Source organism: Nycticebus coucang, chromosome 17, assembly GCF_027406575.1.
Source record: "Nycticebus coucang isolate mNycCou1 chromosome 17, mNycCou1.pri, whole genome shotgun sequence".
Classification (NCBI taxonomy): Eukaryota; Metazoa; Chordata; class Mammalia; order Primates; family Lorisidae; genus Nycticebus; species Nycticebus coucang.
The window spans coordinates 51,970,270-51,990,844 of record NC_069796.1 but is presented as its reverse complement, the minus strand read 5'-3'; the positions used below and the strand labels follow the sequence as shown (position 1 = coordinate 51,990,844).

At 37.9% G+C, this 20,575-nt stretch overlaps 1 protein-coding gene across 1 annotated transcript in view; it reads right to left on the bottom strand.

The window, feature by feature from the left end:
* The window catches only part of G3BP1 (G3BP stress granule assembly factor 1), a 32,817-nt gene that overhangs the window by 3,143 nt on the left and 9,099 nt on the right, over positions 1-20,575 (bottom strand). The window contains exons 2-11 of the mRNA XM_053566405.1: positions 13,086-13,198; positions 9,217-9,298; positions 7,817-7,990; positions 4,892-4,982; positions 3,797-3,893; positions 2,584-2,785; positions 2,007-2,108; positions 1,337-1,448; positions 996-1,124; positions 502-611 (exon numbers count right to left, since the gene is read on the bottom strand). Of these exons, the coding sequence (XP_053422380.1) occupies positions 502-611; positions 996-1,124; positions 1,337-1,448; positions 2,007-2,108; positions 2,584-2,785; positions 3,797-3,893; positions 4,892-4,982; positions 7,817-7,990; positions 9,217-9,298; positions 13,086-13,180 (1,194 nt within the window). The 5' untranslated portion in view covers positions 13,181-13,198. The remainder of the gene's footprint in view (positions 1-501; positions 612-995; positions 1,125-1,336; positions 1,449-2,006; positions 2,109-2,583; positions 2,786-3,796; positions 3,894-4,891; positions 4,983-7,816; positions 7,991-9,216; positions 9,299-13,085; positions 13,199-20,575) is intronic.

The window sequence follows — 20,575 nt, the reverse complement described above, 5'->3', positions numbered from 1 at the left end:
GAATGTACATGGCAAGAATACTATTAGCAAAGATGATTCCAAATAGGATCAACTATATAATTTACCTTCTAAACACAGACAACTTTTATAATTTAAGGAGAAGTGCTTAATAGTTATACTCTGGTAACAGCTGTATACCAAAACTACCTTGAGCAAACTGTCTCTTATCTTAGGTAAAAGTAACACTGTATTTCATCTCCTTTATTCCAGAAGCCACCAATAAGGAAAGGAATTTACATAAGCCTCAGTGTGCTTATCACTGTTATTTCATTTTCATCATCCACTTGTTCAAAAATCAGGTTTGTTCTAAATCTCCAGGCAGGTCTTTAATAATGTTGAACATGATAAAATAAATTACCCATATATGTTGGAATAAATTTCACATCACACAGTGGAGACCCAAGTCTCACACAGCGGAGACACAAGTCTAAGGATGAATACATAGATATTCAAAGAACCAAGATATGCTATGAAAAAAGAACAAGATGAAATACTGCTTACCCTGTTGCTAAGGACCTTCTGAACAGGCTCAGAATCATCAAACACAACAAAACCAAAATTGGGTAATTTCCCACCACTGTTGATGCGCAGCTCCACCACATTCCCATAATCTGCAAGTAAAACAGATCCCCAGGTAACTATTTAGGACTATTTCCTTTAAAAATTAAATGTACGCTGTAAAATAAATACATTTTACATGACTATTGAGCACTTGAAATGTAGCTACTCTGAACTAAAATGTGCTGCACATGTAAATGTAAAATACTCACTGGAATTTAAAGACAATATAAAAAATGTAAAATCTCTTATAATATTCGTACATGTTGACAACAATGCTTCAGCTACACTGGGTTAAACAAAATATTATTAAAAGTAAACTCTCCAGTTTCTTCTTACTGTATTACAGAAAGTAAGATTACATATGTGGCTCATCTTCTATTGCTATTACACACTGCCCAGCTAGATGAAATTAGTGTTCAAAATTCAAAACCTACTTTGAAAGAAATCTTTAAGCTCGGATTTGTCCACCTCATGAGGCAGATTGCCAATGAAGAGCTGGTGACTGTCAGGGTGTCTCACAATTCTTCGGGGTTCAACATCACCTTGCTCACCAGCCTCACGAACTTTAAAAGGAAACAAAACAGCAGTGAAAAACAAGACAATGGAGATAACTAAGTGACTAATGACTCACCTTCAATAGTTTTCCCTCTAAACAGAGGTGATTCGATCAATAACTTTTTTCTTTTAAAGTACACAAATATAAACCATTCCCCCTCAAATAAGCTCCTACTTCAGAATCCCCCAAATCAGAGCAATCACCCTTCTGAGTTCTTACTTGGTCTGGGGCCTCTCTGGGGAGGAATATTTATCCGCTGTTCTCGCACTCTTTGATCCCTTTGAGGTCTCTGTGGTGGAATCTGAGTTTCAGGCTTAGACTCTGGACGAGGCTGAAAGATTTATAAGATAATGCTTACATAAAAACACAGCAGGCTTACTTTTTCTCCTATGAAGTTTATTAGCTAAAAATAAACTTTAAATGAGAAAATGATGCAGGGCATGGTTGCTCATGCCTATAATCCCTGCCCTCTGGGAGGCCAAGGCAGGTGGATTGCTTGAGCTCAGGAGTTCAAGACCAGCCTGAAAAAGAATGAGACCCATCTTTAACTAAAATTAGAAAAAATAATAGCTGGACCTGGTGGTGGGCACCTGTAGCTCCAGCTAATCGGGAGGCTGAGATAAGAGGATCACTTCAGCCCAAAAGTTGAGGTCACAGTGAGCTAAGTTAACACCACTCTACCCAAGGCAACAAAGTGAAATTATTTCAAAAAAAAAAAAAAAAAAAAATAGAAAAATAACAATTTCCTTAAAAAAATCATTTAAAATCACTTTACACCCTTCTCTTCTGCCCTGTGTTATCAGTTTCCACATTCTCTAAGCCTCTTTTGAATCTTATTACTAAAATGCAAGTAAACTTGCCTAATATACACATTTTATTAGAACCTTACCTGTGAAGCTGGTACTTTAACAACATGAGGTGGTATTCCAGTAACGGGAACAGCTCCACTAGGTGGAAGGTTCTTACTGGTCACAGACGCCCAAGAAAAGGTCTATGGGAACACAACCAACATTACATGATTATACCATATATCAAAACAGTATAAAAGCTACCAACTCTTGATTTCCTACACATTACATATGCCTCATAGTGTCATAATTCTACCCTGCTCTATTATTTTCTAAAAGTGTTATACATTTTTATAATAAGCATATAACAATTTATAATGTAAAACATAAAATATTAAAAAAGAAGAGAGGTTGCTGTTATGATAATACAACAGCACCTGAAATTTCTGGCCTGAAAGATATCAAGATAATTTGGGAGAAGAGGGTGATTATTTTTGATGTTATAATGCAATTTGCATCTTACCTCTTATTTAAGGCATGCTCAATATGTAAGAAATGTCCCCCAAATCACCAAAATATGAAAATGTATCTACTAAAGTACACTGAACAATAAAAAGGAGAAGAGAGATTTGAAAAAATAAATGAAAAACAAAATAAAAATGAAGACACATTCTATACCCTCAAGTCTTCCTGGACTGTCTGAGATACGTCTGCAGGTGCTGGAGAAGAACTCTTCTGGGTATCCTCAGGAGCAGTTTCTTCTAACACTGGCTCAGACTTTTCCTCTTGGATTTCAGATACAGGTTCTTGCTCTGGTTCTGGTTCAGGATCAGGTTCTGGTTCAACAACTGGCTCCTCTAAATGTTCTTCCATGTCATTACTTTCACAGGAAAATTTGAGAAATATCACTTTGTCTCCATTCATTCAGCAAGTAACTTCCAGTCATTTATTAATTAACCAGAAACCTGAGCACTCAAAAAAACATATGAAACAGTGGTTCTCAACCTTCCTAATCCCACAATGTATTTTCATTGTTTAAAAGGGGTTGCGACCCACAGGTTGAGAACCGCTGATCTACAATATTATACATCTGAGTTTAAAAAAGCAATTTAAAAACTCAGTCCGATCCTAGCACTCTGGGAAGCTGGGGTAGGGAGACTGCTTGAATTCAGGAGTTCAAGACTAACCTGAGCAAAAGGAAAAACTGATCTCTACTAAAAACAGAAAAACTAGTGGGGCATTGTGGCAGGCGTCTGAAGTCCCAACTACTGCTAAGGCTGAGGAAAGAGGATCACTTGAGCCCTGAGTTTGAGGTTGCTGTGAGCTGTAACGCATCACGGCACTCTACCCAGGGCAACAGAGTGAGACTCTATCTCATTAAAAAAATAAAATAAAATAAATAAAGGAAAAAAAAAAATCACAAAGACTTAATTGGAATCTTTTCATTTGATAAATTCTGACAGGCAAAGATCAAAATGAACCAAACTTTGGTTTCTCATTCACTTGGCCTCCCACAACTTTTACAATTCACTTGGCACACATCACTAAAACCTCTCTTATATAAAAGCTAAGGGAGCAGGGAAACAAAGTTGTTTTGTAAGATGAAAAGTTCTAGAGATCTGTTATACAATCATGTGTATACATAGCACTTACTGTAGACTTCAACTGCAGGCTTGATAGTATTTAAATAGTCCTCACAGTGCAATCTATTACCAAGTTATGTATTTTTGCTTAGGCAAAGTTGTCAAAAACATTTTTTCTGAGAAATTATCACTATTTATTTTGTGAAATAATTCTGAGAATATAAGACTGCACTCCAACAAAGGAAACGGGAGATTAGACAATGCAAGTTCTTAGGCAACGCTAACTATAGGAATAAAATTTTCCTTACCTGACAACAGTCTGATCATAGAAAGTTCCAGAATCATCAGGAACCACCTCAGGTGTCTGCTGTCTTTCTTCAGGTTCCTCTACTTCTTCCTCAGATTCTAAATGAGAAAAAGCTATTTAAATTTTTTTGTGCTTACTGAATTCATAAATATATTCATTTTTACATTGTTTGCTATGATCAAAAGGACAACAAAGTAGGAAAAATACATATATATACATAAATACATATATATAAAAGTAAAGAATGCAGGACAATTTCACAAAATCATGGCATAGACTTTAAGGATAAAACCAAGGTTACTACAGCACTTTGGTTGACAGCATGGTGTCTGAGGGCCATGTTTCCAATAATCTAATGCAGGCACTATCACCTTGCTAGCTACATAACACTAGCCAAATTACTTTACATTAGGCAGTAATCTAATGCAAGCCCTCTCATTTTACTAACTATATTACTTTGGGCTAATTATTGCACCTCAGTGCTGTAATATATTAAATGGGAGACAATACGAAGTACCTATCTATAAGGGTATGTATTACACAATAAATATAAAGTGCTTGGAATAGTTTCAGCCAGATACAAACACTCAAATCTTAACAGTTTGGAGAAAATTTTCCATAGGTCTCTGTTACTGCACCATCTTTCATATCGACCCTTCCTTCCAAACTATCTTTCAAGAACATCTGCATAGCAAACAGCTTTGGAAAAGGTGGTCTCTCTCCAGAGCAAAGGGTAGGCAAATTTAGTGCCCATCATAAAAGATCTGGGTTCCCTAAACTCAAGTGTTCCACATGTTTGACATAATCTTTAGCAGTACAATTAATCATCTGTCCCTCCATAGTATCCTGTGGGAACTGTGGCAAAAATGCTATTGTTGCCGTCCACTTCTGACCTAGGAGTCGTATGTCTTCTATTAACATCCATGAAGTTAACTTGTTTAGCTTCAAGTACAGTAAAATCCCAGACCCTTCATATGCCTTGACAATTATTTATTAATGAACGCAGATTAAAATAAAATATTCAAGAAAGCCAAAGGTCAGTCTGATGCCATTAGGAAAATTCAGAAAAGTCAACTTATAGTGTTTCACAACTTACCCTCCTGAGGCTCAGTGACAAAGCCACCAAAGACCTCATCTTGGTATCTGAAGATATCATTGTGAACATAGAACTTATTTGCAACAGAGCCCTGCAATGCCAACAAAAAGTTTTCATTTATTCCACAGATTTAAAAAAAAACAAAAACAGAATTACTCTACACCAATAGTTCTCAGCTGGGGGTGAGTCTGCCATCAAGAGACATTTGGCAAAGACTGGAAATACTTCAGTTTTCACAACGGGGAATGCTATGACAACAACCAAGAGTAACGATGCTGCTTAATACCCTGTAATGCAAAAGAAAAAGTCCCTCTACAAAGAACTAGTCTATCCGAAACACAACAGTATCAAAACTGAAAGCCCTACTCTACAATATGGTTGTCAAAAAGCTACACTCAAACATACACATTTTGTTCACTCAAAGCATTTATCACCACCATGAAATGGTTATCCAAAAATTGACAAAATGCTCTGAAAGACAGGAAATGTTTTCTTAAAAAAAGAACAAAAACTGACAATGTAAGATGCCATACCCACCTCAAAACTTCAAAATTCATCAAGAGGCAATTCCACTCCCAGCTTCAGCTGATATTTAAAGTTCACTAAATGTGTACCCAAAAATATAAATACAAGTACTCAAAGATAGTGTAGCTAGAAAAGCTTGTTCACACTAGGTATAACACATAATAGTCTAAATCCAACTATGTCATTTCCTAGTTATTAAATTTGTAAAGCAGTGCGGCACCTGTGGCTCAAAGGAGTAGGGCGCCGGCCCCATATACCACAGGTGACGGGTTCAAAGCCAGTCCTGGCCAAAAATTAAAAAAAAAAAAATTTCTAAAGCTGTTTCTTATCAATAAAGAGGGATATCAACAAGTATCTCAATTCTTTCTGTAATAAATAAGACAATTTATATTAAAGAAAAAAGAACTATAATTAAACTTATAATCGACAATCACATTTCAGGGGATTCTTTGCATATTCAGAAGTCTATCAAGTCTTCCCCCTCCCCCCACTCTTTTTTTGCTTTTGTTTTTTTGGGGCTTTTTGTGCTGTTTTAAGAGACAGGGTCTGTGCTGCTCAGGATCAAATGCAATGTCACAATCACTGCTCACTGCAGCCCTGAATTCTGGGCTCAAGCAAATCTTCTGTACTCAGCCTCTCAAATAGATGGGTCCACAGGCACATAACACCATGCTCAGTTTTGTTTTTTTTCTTCCCTGGAAACAGGGTAAGGTCCCCACTATGTTGTCCAGGATAGTGTCGGAACTCCTGGCCTCAAGCAATCCTCCTGGGATGGGATCTCATCACTTAAGTTGCTGGGATTATAGGGATCTGTCAAGTCTTTACACTTTAACCCTTCATCACTACAATGACTTCAGGTAATTTTTCAAATAGAAAGTTATTTCATATTCAAACAATAAAAAGGGCTTTAGGTCTACTACCCTAAATAGAAAATTATTTTAAGATTAATGCAAGACAAAACAATCTATTATTCAGCAACTTCTCAATGAATCACTCCTATGTGCTTAAGGAGATAGGCTTCCTGACCTTGCTCAGTCTGAACCAATCTGGAAGAAGGCACAAATATATTCAACATAAATGTATGATCCTTCCATGATAAGAATAATGAAAAAGGGTGGCACCTGTGGCTCAAAGGGGTAGGGCACCGGCCCCATTCGTGGGAGGTGGTGGGTTCAAACCCAGCCTCAGCCAAAAACTGCAAAAATAATAATAATAATAATAATAATAATGATGATGATGATGAAAAAGAACCAGGCCTCCTGCTTATGCCAGAATTGAGGGACAGGACAGTACAAAATGAAGCCTGGAACATCTTCTGGCACAAAGTTATAAAGTACCCCCTACAAGGGAATACAAAAGGCAGCTTGAAGGTGTTCACACTGACCAGATGTGGGACATTTCACATATTGGAGTTATTATTAGAGTATAACCAACTAAATATATCAACAATCTACAAAAGGTTAGAGAAATTTTCTTTAAAGTAGAATGCCAATTAATCCTTTTACATCTGAGAATACCTATCAGTAGTTCCCATTAAACAGAACAATGGGATTAGATAATCTCCATTTACAACCCTCAAAGCAGCAGTTACAGCAGTTGATTCAGGCAAACAATCAACAATGAATGCTAAAGCTAATGCATAAAACTTAGACACTGATCAGTATATCTGCATAGTCTCAAATTATCTCCCATCATCTTTGAAGAAAGCAATTTAACTTTACAGGGCAAAACCTGGTGAGTATCACTTTAAGCAATCAAAGTTAACATCACTAATAGGCCTAAATGACATCATGTATCTCTCTTAATGTAAGGCACTGAAAGATACACATGTATGGAACACTTTACATAATAACCTGACTGTGCTCCTCAAAAATGTCAATGCCATGAAAAACAAAATATTGAGGATCATTGTAAATTAAAGGAGGCTAGAAAGAAAAAAAAAAAGTAAAAGGTTAGAGAGACATGCTAACTAAATGCAATGTCTAATTGTGAAATGAATCTTGGGACCAGAAAAAAACTACTATACAGTACATTATGAGCAGTAGGTTCATAAATTAAATTATTTTGCATCAGTACTCCTGAATTTGATAACTATACAGTAGTAATAGAAGAAAATTCCTTATTCTTGGAAATGCCTATTGAAGTATTTGAGAATTAACTGGACATGATGTTTCCAACTTATTTTCAAATTATTTGAAAGAGAAAAATGATAATTAGGTGCAAGAGTTGACAGTTGTGGGTAAACAGAAACTACTGCACTATTCTTGCAACTTTTCTATAAGTTTGAAATTTCAAAAAAAGCTTTAAGATATGCACTACCTTACACAAATATATATGTGTGTGTATATATACACATGTATGATCAATACAGAACTAAAAATCAATCATTCCTATACATACCTCAGGAGCAAGGACAAATGTCTGCATGAATCTCCTCAAAGCCTGGTTGTTATTAGAGAGAAGCCCCATCACTTGGACCACTACACCATCATTCAAAGTGGCATGAGCATCAACATGTCGAATCTTGGTGTGGCAGTTGGTAAAGTTTTGTGACATCACTTTCCTATGGATTTCCTAAGATACCAAGGCAAGAGTTGACGACTTAAAATTTACAAATCTCCAATTTAAAAAGAAACCTTCCAACACAGCACAGGTGAAGAGAACCTACATGTTTAAAATACAAAATATGTACTCTTATTTTGTCCTCTTACGCTATCCCTAGTAACCACACTTGCAGTCTCTTTAAGTAACTGCCCAGAACTAGTACTTTTTTATTTTATTTTTTTATTTTTTTGAGACAGAGCCTCAAGCTGTCACCCTGGGTAGAGTTCTGTGGCATCATAGCTCACAGCAATCTCGAACTCCTAGGCTTAAACGATTCTCCTGCCTCAGCCTCCCAAGTAGCTGGGACTACAGGCGCCCGCCACAACGCCCGGCTGTTTTTTGGTTGCAGCCATCATTGTTGTTTGGCGGGCCTGGCCTGGGTTCAAACCCGCCAGCTCAGGTGTATGTGGCTGGCACCTTAGCCACTTGAGCCACAGGCACTGAGCCTATTTTATTTTTTTTAAGACAGTCTTACTCTGTCACCCTGGGTTGAGTTCCATGGCGTCACCATAGCTCACAGCAACCTCAGTCTCTTTGGGTTCAAGTGATACTCTTGCCTCATCCTCCTAAGCAGCTGTGACTAGCGGTGCCCACCACAACACCCAGCTAGTTTTTCCAGTGTTAGTAGAGATAGGGGTCTTACTCTTGCTGGTCTCGAACTCTTGAGCTCAGGTGATTCACCCGCCTAGACCTCCCAGAATGCTAGAATTACAGGTGTGAGCCATGACACCCAATCTCTTTATTTTAGAAGTTTAAAATAAAGATAATTTCAATACTAAAGCCTATTATTTTTCAGCATACTAAAACTTCACAATGTATCATACAAAATGACGAATGTAATGTTGCAGAAGCATTTCAAATATATTAACCAAATAATAATTATACACAGTGTCTTATTTTAAGGTGTGCTCCCAAAGATGCACTAGGTCTTATTTTCAGGGGACATCCTATCGTTCCTGTAAGTGGGTCTTATTTTCGGAGGATGTCTTATTTTCAGGGAAACAGGGTATCATACAAAATGACAAATATTGCATAAGCATTTCAAATATATTAACCAAATAATAATTATATACTAGCTTTGACTTCTAAGAAGTTGAGAAATTGGACTATTAACAATCTATTAAGCATGTATCCACCTCAAATTTATGGGTTATTTTCTATCTGCTTAACAGCCAAAATAAATCATGCATGCTTACTTTCTGCCCATAGACTGCATCTGCTGGCTTTCCATTTGAATCCAATCCCCCATGAACATAGGAAGAGTTCTTTCCATAAAATCTGTACAACAGAAAGGCAATTAACTTGGCATCTTCAAGTATATTAAAAGACCAGGTATTTACTTTTCACATTTGGTACTTATCTGCCTTACTGGCAGACTCTTGAAGGTGAGACCACATTTTTTCATCATCTATCCATTCCCTACACGCCACTCCATCAACAGTTGCTGAGTAAAGTTGGGTCAATGAGGCAGAACACTTTCAACAAATCACAAATTCCAGGCTTTGAAGTAGGATGACCATGGTGGGGAAGATCTTGTAGTTCATATTAGAAGTTCACTTAAAACTACACAAAAACTCTTGTTTTTACTGAGGAAGAAAACAGGCAGTTTAGTCAGGAAATTAGGACAGCTGTATTCTCCACAGACTGGGAGAATCCTTTTAGATATCAGAGTACCTGCAAGCAGTTCCCATTAAACAACCCGTAACTCATGCTACTGGTTTAGAAGTAGTTTAACAATTTCTGTCAATGAGGTACAAACTTCGAACTTCAATTCTCTATAGCTCATATTCCTCTATATCTTCAATTACTGTATTTTCATTAAAACGGTTAAATACTCCATCAAGAAAAACAACACAAATGTGCCAAAATGCTCCATCTTTGGGTAACCACTATGGGGATTTCTTGACATTTGTCTTCCAGATAAACATTTTTTTCACAAACAAGCCTATACATGTTATTTTATAGCCCTCACCCCACCAAAAGGGTAAAGATCTGGCCCCACAAGGATCCCCAAAATGGCCTTTCTACTTTTAAAGTTTTTAAAAGGATGCACACCAGCCAGAGAATCAGTTCACTACTGGCTAAGCCACTTTTCATTATACCTAAGATGCACCTAAGAGAGAAAATATGTAAGCAAAAAGATGCCTTAAAAATCACAGGCGGCACCTGTGGCTCTGTGGGTAGGGCCCAAGGGTGGTGGGTTTGAACCCGGCCCCTGCCAAACTGCAACAACAACAAAAATAGCCAGTCATTGTGGTGGGCGCCTAGTCCCAGCTACTCTGGAGACTGAGGCAAGAGAATCGCCTAAGCCCAGGATTTGGAGGTTGCTGTGAGCTGTGTGACGCCACGGCACTTTACCGAGGACAATAAAATAAGACTATCTCTTGAAAAAATAATAGTAATAAATAAACTGACAAGAAATTATCTTAATGCATTTGGTTAGTTTCTTTCAACTCCTGCTCCTTTTAAACTTTAAATTCAAATTCAACTTGTAAAAACACAGAATAAAATTCTGAAACACTACAAAAAAAAGAGGGGGGATAAAAAACAGTTTGGAGACTTGTTCTATCCCTTAATAGTCATGTAAATGAGCTCTAGCAAAGTTTTAACCCCTGAGTTTCTTCATCTGTAAAATAAAGTTAATGTTCCTATAATGCCTTACTAAAAGGTTTTAGCCAAGAAGAAATGGGTAAAAGCATTTTGGAAACTGTGAAGTCTTCTTAAAAAAAAAAAAAAAAAAAAAAGGTAATGCCAAATCCTGTACTGAAAACAAATTTGTAAATTTTCCTTTACACTTGATAATGTCATGGCATCCAATATGCAAGTTAATCCAAAGACAAAGGAAAAAATTGGTCCAAATATACATTTTGAAACATTTATGAAATAATTATTCTAGTAACTCAACATTAATAAAGTTTTATATGATGCGAATTTATTTATAAAAAAATAGTAAAAGCAATCTACATATCCATCATTAGAAAATAAAAACATGGGCTTGGCACCGGAAGCTCAGTGACTAGGGTGCCAGCAACCTACACCAGAGCTGGCAGGTTCAAATCCAACCTGGGCCTGCCAAGCAACAGTGACAACTACAACCAAAAAATAGCCAGGCACTGTGGTGGGCACTTGTAGTCCCAACTACTTGGAGGCTGAGGCAAGAGAATTGCTTAATCCCAAGAGTTTGAGGTTGCTGTGAGGTGTGATGCCATGTCACTCTACCCACGGTGACATAGTGAGACTCTGTCTCAAAAAAAAAAAAAAAAAAAGAAAAATATGCTACATCTTCTCGGCATCCGTACCACAGTGGTTACGGCACCAGCCACATGCACTGAGGATGGCAGGTTCGAAACCAGCCTTGGCCAGCTAAACGACAACTAAAAAAAAAAAAAATAGCCAGGCATTGTGGTGGTGCGTGTAGTCCCAGCCACTTGGGAGGGTGAGGCAAGAGAATTGCTTAGCCAAGAAGTTTGAGGTTGCTGTGAGCTGTGACAGCACTCTACCGAGGGCAACATAGTGACACTGTCTCCAAAAAAAAAAAAAAAAGCTACATCTCTCTAAAACAGAATACTTTATGACCACTGAAATTAATGTGATACATACATACCCTGAAAGATGACCCCAGATTATCAAGTAAAAAAGTTAAAAGTGTATTAAAACATGTTTGCATATACATAGAAAAATTGTTAAGTGTGGTATTCATATTTCCATAGACTGTTTAACACTTCTTTGTTCTGTCAGTAAGCATGCATCATTTCTACTAAAAATATAGCCTAGACTGTATTACACCTCGTTACAGGCATATGGTGGCTCACACCTGTAATCCCAGCACTCTAGAAGGTCCAGGTGGGTAGATCACCTAAGCTTAGGAGTTCAAGACCAGCCTGAGCAAGAATGAGATCCCTCCCCGCCCATCTCCACTAAAAATAGAAAAACTAGTCAGGCAATAAGACCCGGCACCTACAGTCCCAGCTACTCTGGAGGCTGAGGAAAGAGGATCCCTCAGCCCAAGAGACTGAGATTGCTACAACGATGCAGTCTACATCGTGAGCTACAACGATGCCACGGCACTCTACCCAGGGTGACACAGTGAGACTCTTCCTCAAAAAAAAAAAAAAAAAAAAAGAAAGAAAAAAGTACCCCAGTTTTTAAAAGCACATCAACACAGGGCGGCGCCTGTGGCTCAGTCGGTAGGGCGCCAGCCCCATATGCCGAGGGTGGCGGGTTCAAGCCCGGCCCCAGCCAAACTGCAACCAAAACATAGCCGGGCTTTGTGGCGGGTGCCTGTAGTCCCAGCTACTCGGGAGGCTGAGGCAAGAGAATCGCTTAAGCCCAGGAGTTGGAGGTTGCTGTGAGCAGTGTGAGGCCACGGCACTCTACCGAGGGCCATAAAGTGAGACTCTGTCTCTACAAAAAAAAAAAAGAAGTAAAAGCACATCAACACAAAAGTATGTTACTATAGGAAAAGTCGTGAGTCTTTTTCAATACATTCTCAGTAAACAATATATGATAAAACTTAATATTTTCAGTTACTATTTTCTGATAATGTGTTAAGTTAGGTAACTTTAGTCTAACCTTTAAAATAATACATATTCTCTTTAAAATTCTTTCAGGGGCGAGGGGCGACACAGAGTTATACTCTGTGTCCTGGGTAATGTCATGGCATCATAGCTCACAGCAACCTCAGTCTCTTGGGCTCAAGTGATACTCTTGCCTGAGCCTCCTAAGATAGACTGGTGACTATCACAATGCCAGGCTGTTTTTTTTTTTTTTTCCTATTTTTTTTAGTAGACACAGGGTAGAGACAGCTCTTGCTCAGGCTGGTCTCAAACACCTGAACTCAAGCAATCCACCCACCTCAGCCTTGCAGAGTGCTAGAATTACAGGCATGAGCCACTGCATCCCGCCTAAAATTCTTACATAATTTTAATAGCCATTATTTATTGGTATTTATGTGCAAAGAACAATTATATAACAACCCTACAGAGCACATGATAAATGGAGACTCTCAGAGAAAGTACCCACATACTAAAAAACAGCATTAGATAACTTAAGAGACATGTCTCACCTATGTAGCATGTCTGGGGCCTGGTTCAGCAGTGTGTAATACTGTCTCACAAACTCCCGCCCGACCAGCAGGGGACTAGGCTTCTCCATCACCATTGCTTTGGTCAATTCAACCTGGAAAAATAAAGTCAAATATATCCAACCTGAAATATCAAAGGAGAAGAGACTGAATCATTTAGCTAAAAAAACCAACTCAAAGACGAGATGACTTCAGCAACTCTTGGTTTTAAAAAAAGGAACAAACATAAGAACAAACAACACACAGACTGGTTGCGATTTTACAAATTCAAATTTATTGCAATTATATAAATATACAAAGAAAACTCACTGTGAAGAATTCATCATTATCCCCAATATTTAATTTTCTTACAACTGAAATAAAAACCTCAAAGATAAGTACTTCCAAGCATGTATCCTACCGTAATTTTCTTAAATTATTAAACACAGTTAATAATTGTAATTTGAGGTAAACCTGATGTTAAAACTTGCAACTTTTCAGTTGTCAAATTACATTCTTATATGTGACATTAGATTCAAAGACAATACACCTTTGACACCCAAAGACAACCTATCACATATTCTAGTCCATCTATTAAATAAGTAAGTACAATAGCCTTAAAAAACAAACTACAAAACTAAAAGTTCTAAATATTCTTATTAGTTAATTCTAGAATGGAACAAAAATAATCTCCAAACAAAAAGAGAAGTTAACAAACAAGATGTTTATATTCAAAATTATCTCCATTTAAAATTAACACATTTTAGCATAAAGAAAAGCACGTACAATGGTTAAGTCCTCAGGGACTGTCAGCTATTACCAAAAAAAAAAAAAAACCTTAAAAATCCAAAATAAGATTACCCAACTTTTATTTATGGGGGACTTAGAAAACCATCCTAAAATTAAACATAGAGGCAAACAGAGGGACATACATGTATGTACAGACTTAATTACGGTATAAAAGGAGATGGTTTTTATTTTTAGTTTACAGGATTGGCAAAATGAGTTCCTTTTAATCAATTTCTAAACAAGCAGGGAAGATGTTTACACTCATCTAGTTCATTTCTGCACTATTCTCAAATATATACCTGCTCACCTTATTTAGGAATTGTTTCACCAAAATCTAAGTTCAAGGGCTCTTCATCACTCTCCCCCAAATTATAGATACTAGATCAATTAAACAGCTTCCCAATCATACCAGGATAGTATGCCTTTGGGCATTATTATGAGGGGATCAATAACAAAAATTGAATCTTATGCCTTAGACCATATTTAAAGTAGACTAATCTGAAGCAATAAGAAAAATTGCAGTATTTTTCCCCCTGGCTCTTGGTCCAAAGTAAGATTTCTAAAGTTCTTACTGCTACTAGGTCCTTCAGAATTTAAAGATAATATAGCTAAACAATAGAAGTTCTTGGCTGCCTTAGTTTTCAAGTTTTGAGATTTCCTATTATACTTCACTTGAGCCAGAGTAACTCTACCTTTTTATATATTAGCATTCCTGTGTAATTTTCCCCTCTTAAAAAAGAACTTAGCTACTCTATTTGAAAACCACTAGCACATGACCCAACCTCAGAAAAAAGGAAAAAATCCACTGTGATTACACAGCACTCCTCCAGATCATACTAGTTTCAGAAATGGAACACAGATCTCCCAATTCCTCAGACACAAGTGAAACTAATATTCTCATTTCATTAGGTTGTACTTAGATATTTCCTTACATAAAGAGGCTGACTGAACAAAGTTTTGCACCCTGTCTTAACCAAAAAGTACACAATATATTCACAATGTTAAAAGCAAATTAAAGGGAGACTTCATGACAGGACAGATAAATCAGAAGACTGGCTTGGTGCCTGTAGCTCAGAGACTAGGGCACCCGCCACATACACTGGGGCTGGCGGGTTCAAACCCGACCCAGGCCTGCCAAACAATGACAACAACAACAACAAAAAATAGCCAAGCGTTATAGCAGGCAGCTGTAGTCCCAGCTACTTGGGAGGCTCAGGCAAGAGAATCGCTTAAAGCTCAAGAGTTTGAGGTTGCTGTGAGCTATGATGCCACAGCTTTCTACTGAGGGCAACACAGTGACACTCTGATTCAAAAAAAAAAGAAAGAAATCAGAGGAAAAAAATAGTACAGGTCAATTCCTAACTTTGTACACTTGTTAATACTTGCTTCTCTTCCGTATTATCTGCTATTCTTCCACATACCATGCCAACAAACATTATGAATTCATCAAGCTAATTGCACCCTTGATACTAATATTTTATCAAATAGTAGACTACTGCTCAACATTTAATCTCCCTCTGCAAAATGATGAAAATCCTCTAAGTTATATAACAAAGGCAAGAAAATTTTAAAACTGTATCTCTAGAGCTTCCCTTCTTTGAGATGACCTTAGATAATTCAAATGCAAAGTATTTTTTCAAGTACATTACTCATTTGATTACACCATCATCAACATTTTATTTTGTGTCCTCTTGATAAAGCCTAAGAAGGTGAAACATGTCAAAGAGATGAGCAGTATTCCTTTACTAACTTTCCAATCACTTTTTCTTCATTAGTTTAACACTTTAGTTTACATTATTTGCAAATCAGAGTTTCAACTGGCTTTTAGTTTTCCAAAGAGATGTTACTTTATCTTGGGTTGAAACTGTCCAAATTCAGAAATAATGTAGTTTATCTTCAAACCAAATTGTCAATGCTCTTATACTAAAGTTGCAAGTTTTAACTAACATCAGGTTTACCTCAAATAGCCTCGAAGCCTTTCATTTACACTATTCAACTATTAGTGCAATATACTTGCCAGCTAGCTTCTATTCTCTCCTTCAAGCTCTTCAGTAATAAATATATTGATCTAACCAAGAGCTTGAGGGAAACAGTATTTAATAGTAATAGGCATTGCATTTTAGTAAAAGGAAAATATATTGCTTCAATACTTAAACAAAATTTGAATCGTTAACTTTGACAAACACTTAATGAATTCTAGGGCCAGGTGTTGGGAGGCTGAGGCAAGAGAACTGGTTAAGCCTAAGAGTTTGAAGTTGCTGTGAGCTATGATACCACAGCACTCTACCCAGGGTAAGAGTGAAAGACTCTATCTCAAAAATAAATAAATAAACTTCATTAATTCTACATTAATCATGAACAGATAAAACATACTGAAAAAAGAATACAAGCTTTTTCCTAAAGAGTTTAAGAGCACAGACCATGTCTTACTCAACTTTTTACCCCCTAAATTAGTAACATCTGACACATAATAGACTCAAAATTTTATTCAAACTTCTCAAGAGGAACCGGAATTTTATATAAGCAAAATGGATTTCTCTTCAACTATCTATCAAAACCAAATTATCAGGATTTCCAGTAATTAGATTAAGAAAGCAGACACAGGCCAGGAGCAAGTGGCTCTTCTCTATGATTGATAGATACACAGATCGATGGCCAGCCAGGTGTGACACGTGCTTGTAGTCCCAGCTACTCAGGATTCTCAGAGGACCTGGGTTCTCACTAGAACCCAGGTTACAGTGAGTATGTAAGCCCAGGTCAGAGAACAAGACCTTATCTACAAAATTAAAAAAAAAACTAATCAATAAAATAATTTATTTAAGCAAATTTAAATGGATTCATAACAGAAAAGACAGCTTTTTGCTAGTTACTGATCCACTTTGGCAAATGTTTTATAAAATACATGTAGTATCAATGAAAATTCATTCTAAAAGGTCTAAGATTCTCCCTCATTTACAAACACTCCCATACCCTTCCTAAAATGATTTTGCAAATTTCTACAACTATGGACTCTGGCTGCTCCTGATATAACGGTACATGGCTATGAAGCATGTATCAAAATCAGCAATGAACAGGAAACCAACTGGTTTTGTTATTTCATCTTTCAATAGTAACCCACCTCCCTCCCCTATGCTGGTACAGAGGATGTCCTAATAGGTGCCACTTTCCTAAGACAAAGCAAGTCTACTAAATATTCCAAATAATTGTTTCCCCCCCCCACCCCCGCAGTCTGGCAGGGGGTGGGTTTGAACCCACCACCTCCAGCATATGAGGCCAGCGCCCCATTCCAAATAATTCTAACTTGGAGATCACTCCTTCATTCTTTTGCTTTCGACAAAAATAATCCTTTTGGATAGGACAAGTCACAATAAAGCTAGAGAAAACAAAATTATAAGAAAAACAATTACAATACTATATCCTACTGATCAATACAATTATGTCATCTGTTTACAGGATAAATTCTCTATCTGGAATGGCAGGCAACCTCAATCTACAGCACATATCAAGCAATTCAACTTTTTCTTTGTAACTCTTGGGCTGGTGCAGTGGCTTGCCTGAGCTCACAGGTTCGAGACCAGCCTCACCCAGAGAGAGACCGTCTGAAGAAAAAAAAAAAAAAAAAAAAAGATGTAACTCTTCTCTGACTCTTGGGAGCACGTCCAGCATGACTAGTGACACTTCATGTGGGTCCCATCTTGTCATTCAAGGTTTACAATAAGGCCCATACCTTGCACTAAACACAAAGAAAAATACCAGGGCAAGACAATCATTTGAGTTCAAGAGTTTGCTGTAAGCTAGGATGAAGCCATAGTACTCTAGCCTAGGAAACTGTCTCTTTAATTAAACAACCCAAGTCAAAAGAGATCACTTTTTACTGTAGTTTCCAATTTATTGGAGAGATGAACTTCTCATTCAGAAATCTGAGCTCACTTTAACAGGAGGTGGCTATGACACTTAGAACAGTATGTATTAATTTTATGCTGTTATGATTTAATACTGCATCTTTAGGTTTACTTATATTCCTCTCAACTGCAAATGGTGCCCTGTAGTCTTTAAGTGTGTGTACGTTTTGATAAATTTTAACTTTGTATAATTTAATAGGTTTGTGCATTTTATATTTTATGTAATAAATGATAAAACAGACTAGCATCTACATATATTTTATGCATCTGTCATGTACCTTTTTCTTAACCTTTTTGGTATATTTCCAGGCTACAACGTTCATCTGTGAGTTTTTTCAAATGATTGCAAATATCCAAAAAATTGTCCAATATAGTTATTGAAAATACACTGCATAATAAATTTACCTTAGGCTCGGTGCCTGTAGCTCAGCAGCTAGGGCCCCAGGCACATATACTGGAGCTGGTGAGTTCGAACTCTGCCTGGGCCTGCCAAGTAACAATGACAACTATAAGAAAAAAATACCCAGGCGTTTTGGCAGGCACCTGTAGTCCCAGCTACTAGGAAGGCTGAGGCAAGAGAATCGCTTAAGCCCAAGAATTTGAGGTTGCTGTGACCTGTGACACCAGAGCGCTCTACCAAGGGTGACAAAGTGAGACTGTCTCAAAAAAATATATATATACATGATCTATGTGTTTATGATTTAATAAAAAAATAAACTTTACCTGAGCAATTCAAACCTGTATTGTTCAAAGATCAACGTACTAAATTAATTTTCAAGTTTTCCACTTGGTCCCAAGTTTCTAGATTGCATAGCCACTCTAAAATTCCCCATAGGCATTTTGGGAGGTAGCAGGTGAGAACCTGGCAGCTGAGGACATATTGGTGGGAGGCTTGAAGAAAAACTCAGATTTGCAAGAGGAAGATAAGTGGGACTGAAGTACAGCAGGCCTTCAGAACTCCCAGCAAGCCCTGCTCCCCATCTTCCTAGATCAGTGGTTCTCAACCTTCCTAATGCCATGACCCTTTTATACAGTTCCTCATGTTGTGGTGACCCCCCAACCATAAAATTATTTTCATTGCTACTTCATAACTGTAATTTTGCCACTGTTATGACCTGTAGCAATGAAAATAATTTATGGTTGGGGGTCACCACAACATGAGGAACTGTATTAAAGGGTCACAGCATTAGGAAGGTTGACAACCATCACTTCTCGGCCTTTTGGCTAAGATCAAGTGTAGGAAGGTTGAGAACCACTGACCTAGATGAAGTCCAGTGCAGCAAGTCCCCTGAGTACCCAGCCTCCACAGGCATGTACTCATCCACAACACCCTCCAGCAGCTTCAAGCCACACTTCACTTGGCTCCTGCTCTCTAAACCCCTCTTTCCATTTGAGGAAGATTTTTCCCTGTCAGCCACTCTCAGGGAGCTGGAGACTTCCATGGATGAGATCTAGCCTCCTGAAAATCCGGTGGCTCCCCTGGGCCACCAGAATGAAGTGTCACCCCAAGATGGTAAGACTCTTCTTTGAAGCTGTGAATTCCTGATACTTTGAAGACTCTGCTCTTGATGGCATCTTTTTAGACTCTGATACATTTGCAATGGAAAAGGAGCCTGCACCAGGCCCACTGGAGTCTCCTGACAACCTCTCCTGTGCTCCAGCATCCTGGGAGTAGAAAGAACTAGATCACATCATGGAAATCATTTTGGAGTCCTAAAATCTTTATAGACAGAATCCTTCCTCATGTCAGCCTCAATAAGCTGTATTCCTAAATACAACACCATGTGTATATTTTGGTGAGGGCTCTAAGCAGTGACAATGGCCTCCTTTTCTCTTGTTTCAGAGTTCCACAAACTGTCTTGCATGTGCGCGTCTGGTTACCATAGCCTTACGCTAAGCGAAGTCTTTCTGAATTAATTTATCTGTTCCAGATGGCTTAATGAAACTGGAGTCTAATTTCCCACTAACACATCTCCACTGACTTTCCCTCCAGTCCCTATTCCCCTTGTGACCACTGGGTTCTTCGGGAAAATAAAGCCTAGACCTGTAACAGGAAGCCTTGATTGTGCGCCAGGTCACTATGGAAACCCGTGCTCTGTCTCTTGCACCCTGAAGGAGGAAGAGGAAGACCATTCAGCTGGCCTCCTCCCTTGAGCTGAACCCCACTTCCTCAGCAGGACCCAGTTCCAACAGCCTGTTTTTTAACCAGGCTGAACCACCTTGCAGTAGGGTAGAAACCAAACTGTTCCACATCATATTTAAAAAGAAAGGCAGTCTGTGGTAGATTTTTTCTTTTTTTTTTTTTTTTTTTTGGATTGTTTATAATTTTTTTTTTTTTTTTTGTAGAGACAGAGTCTCACTTTATGGCCCTCGGTAGAGTGCCATGGCCTCACACAGCTCACAGCAACCTCCAATTCCTGGGCTTAAGCGATTCTCTTGCCTCAGCCTCCCGAGTAGCTGAGACTACAGGCGCCCACCACAATGCCCGGCTATTTTTTGGTTGCAGTTCAGCCGGGGCCGGGTTTGAACCCACCACCATCGGTATATGGGGCCGGCGCCTTACCGACTGAGCCACAGGCACCGCCCGGATTGTTTATAATTTTTAATAGAAGTATTTTGGAAAGGAAAAAACTTCCCAAAAATAATTTTGTTGAAGTAAACAAAAACAAGACTACTTTAAGTCTAAATAACCATGAACATTTAAGTTCCAATTTTTAACAGACAAATGGGCAGGGAAGCATGAAGGCCAACCATATTCCACCTGAATTTTTAATAGCAAAGCTATAACAAAAAAGTTGCAAA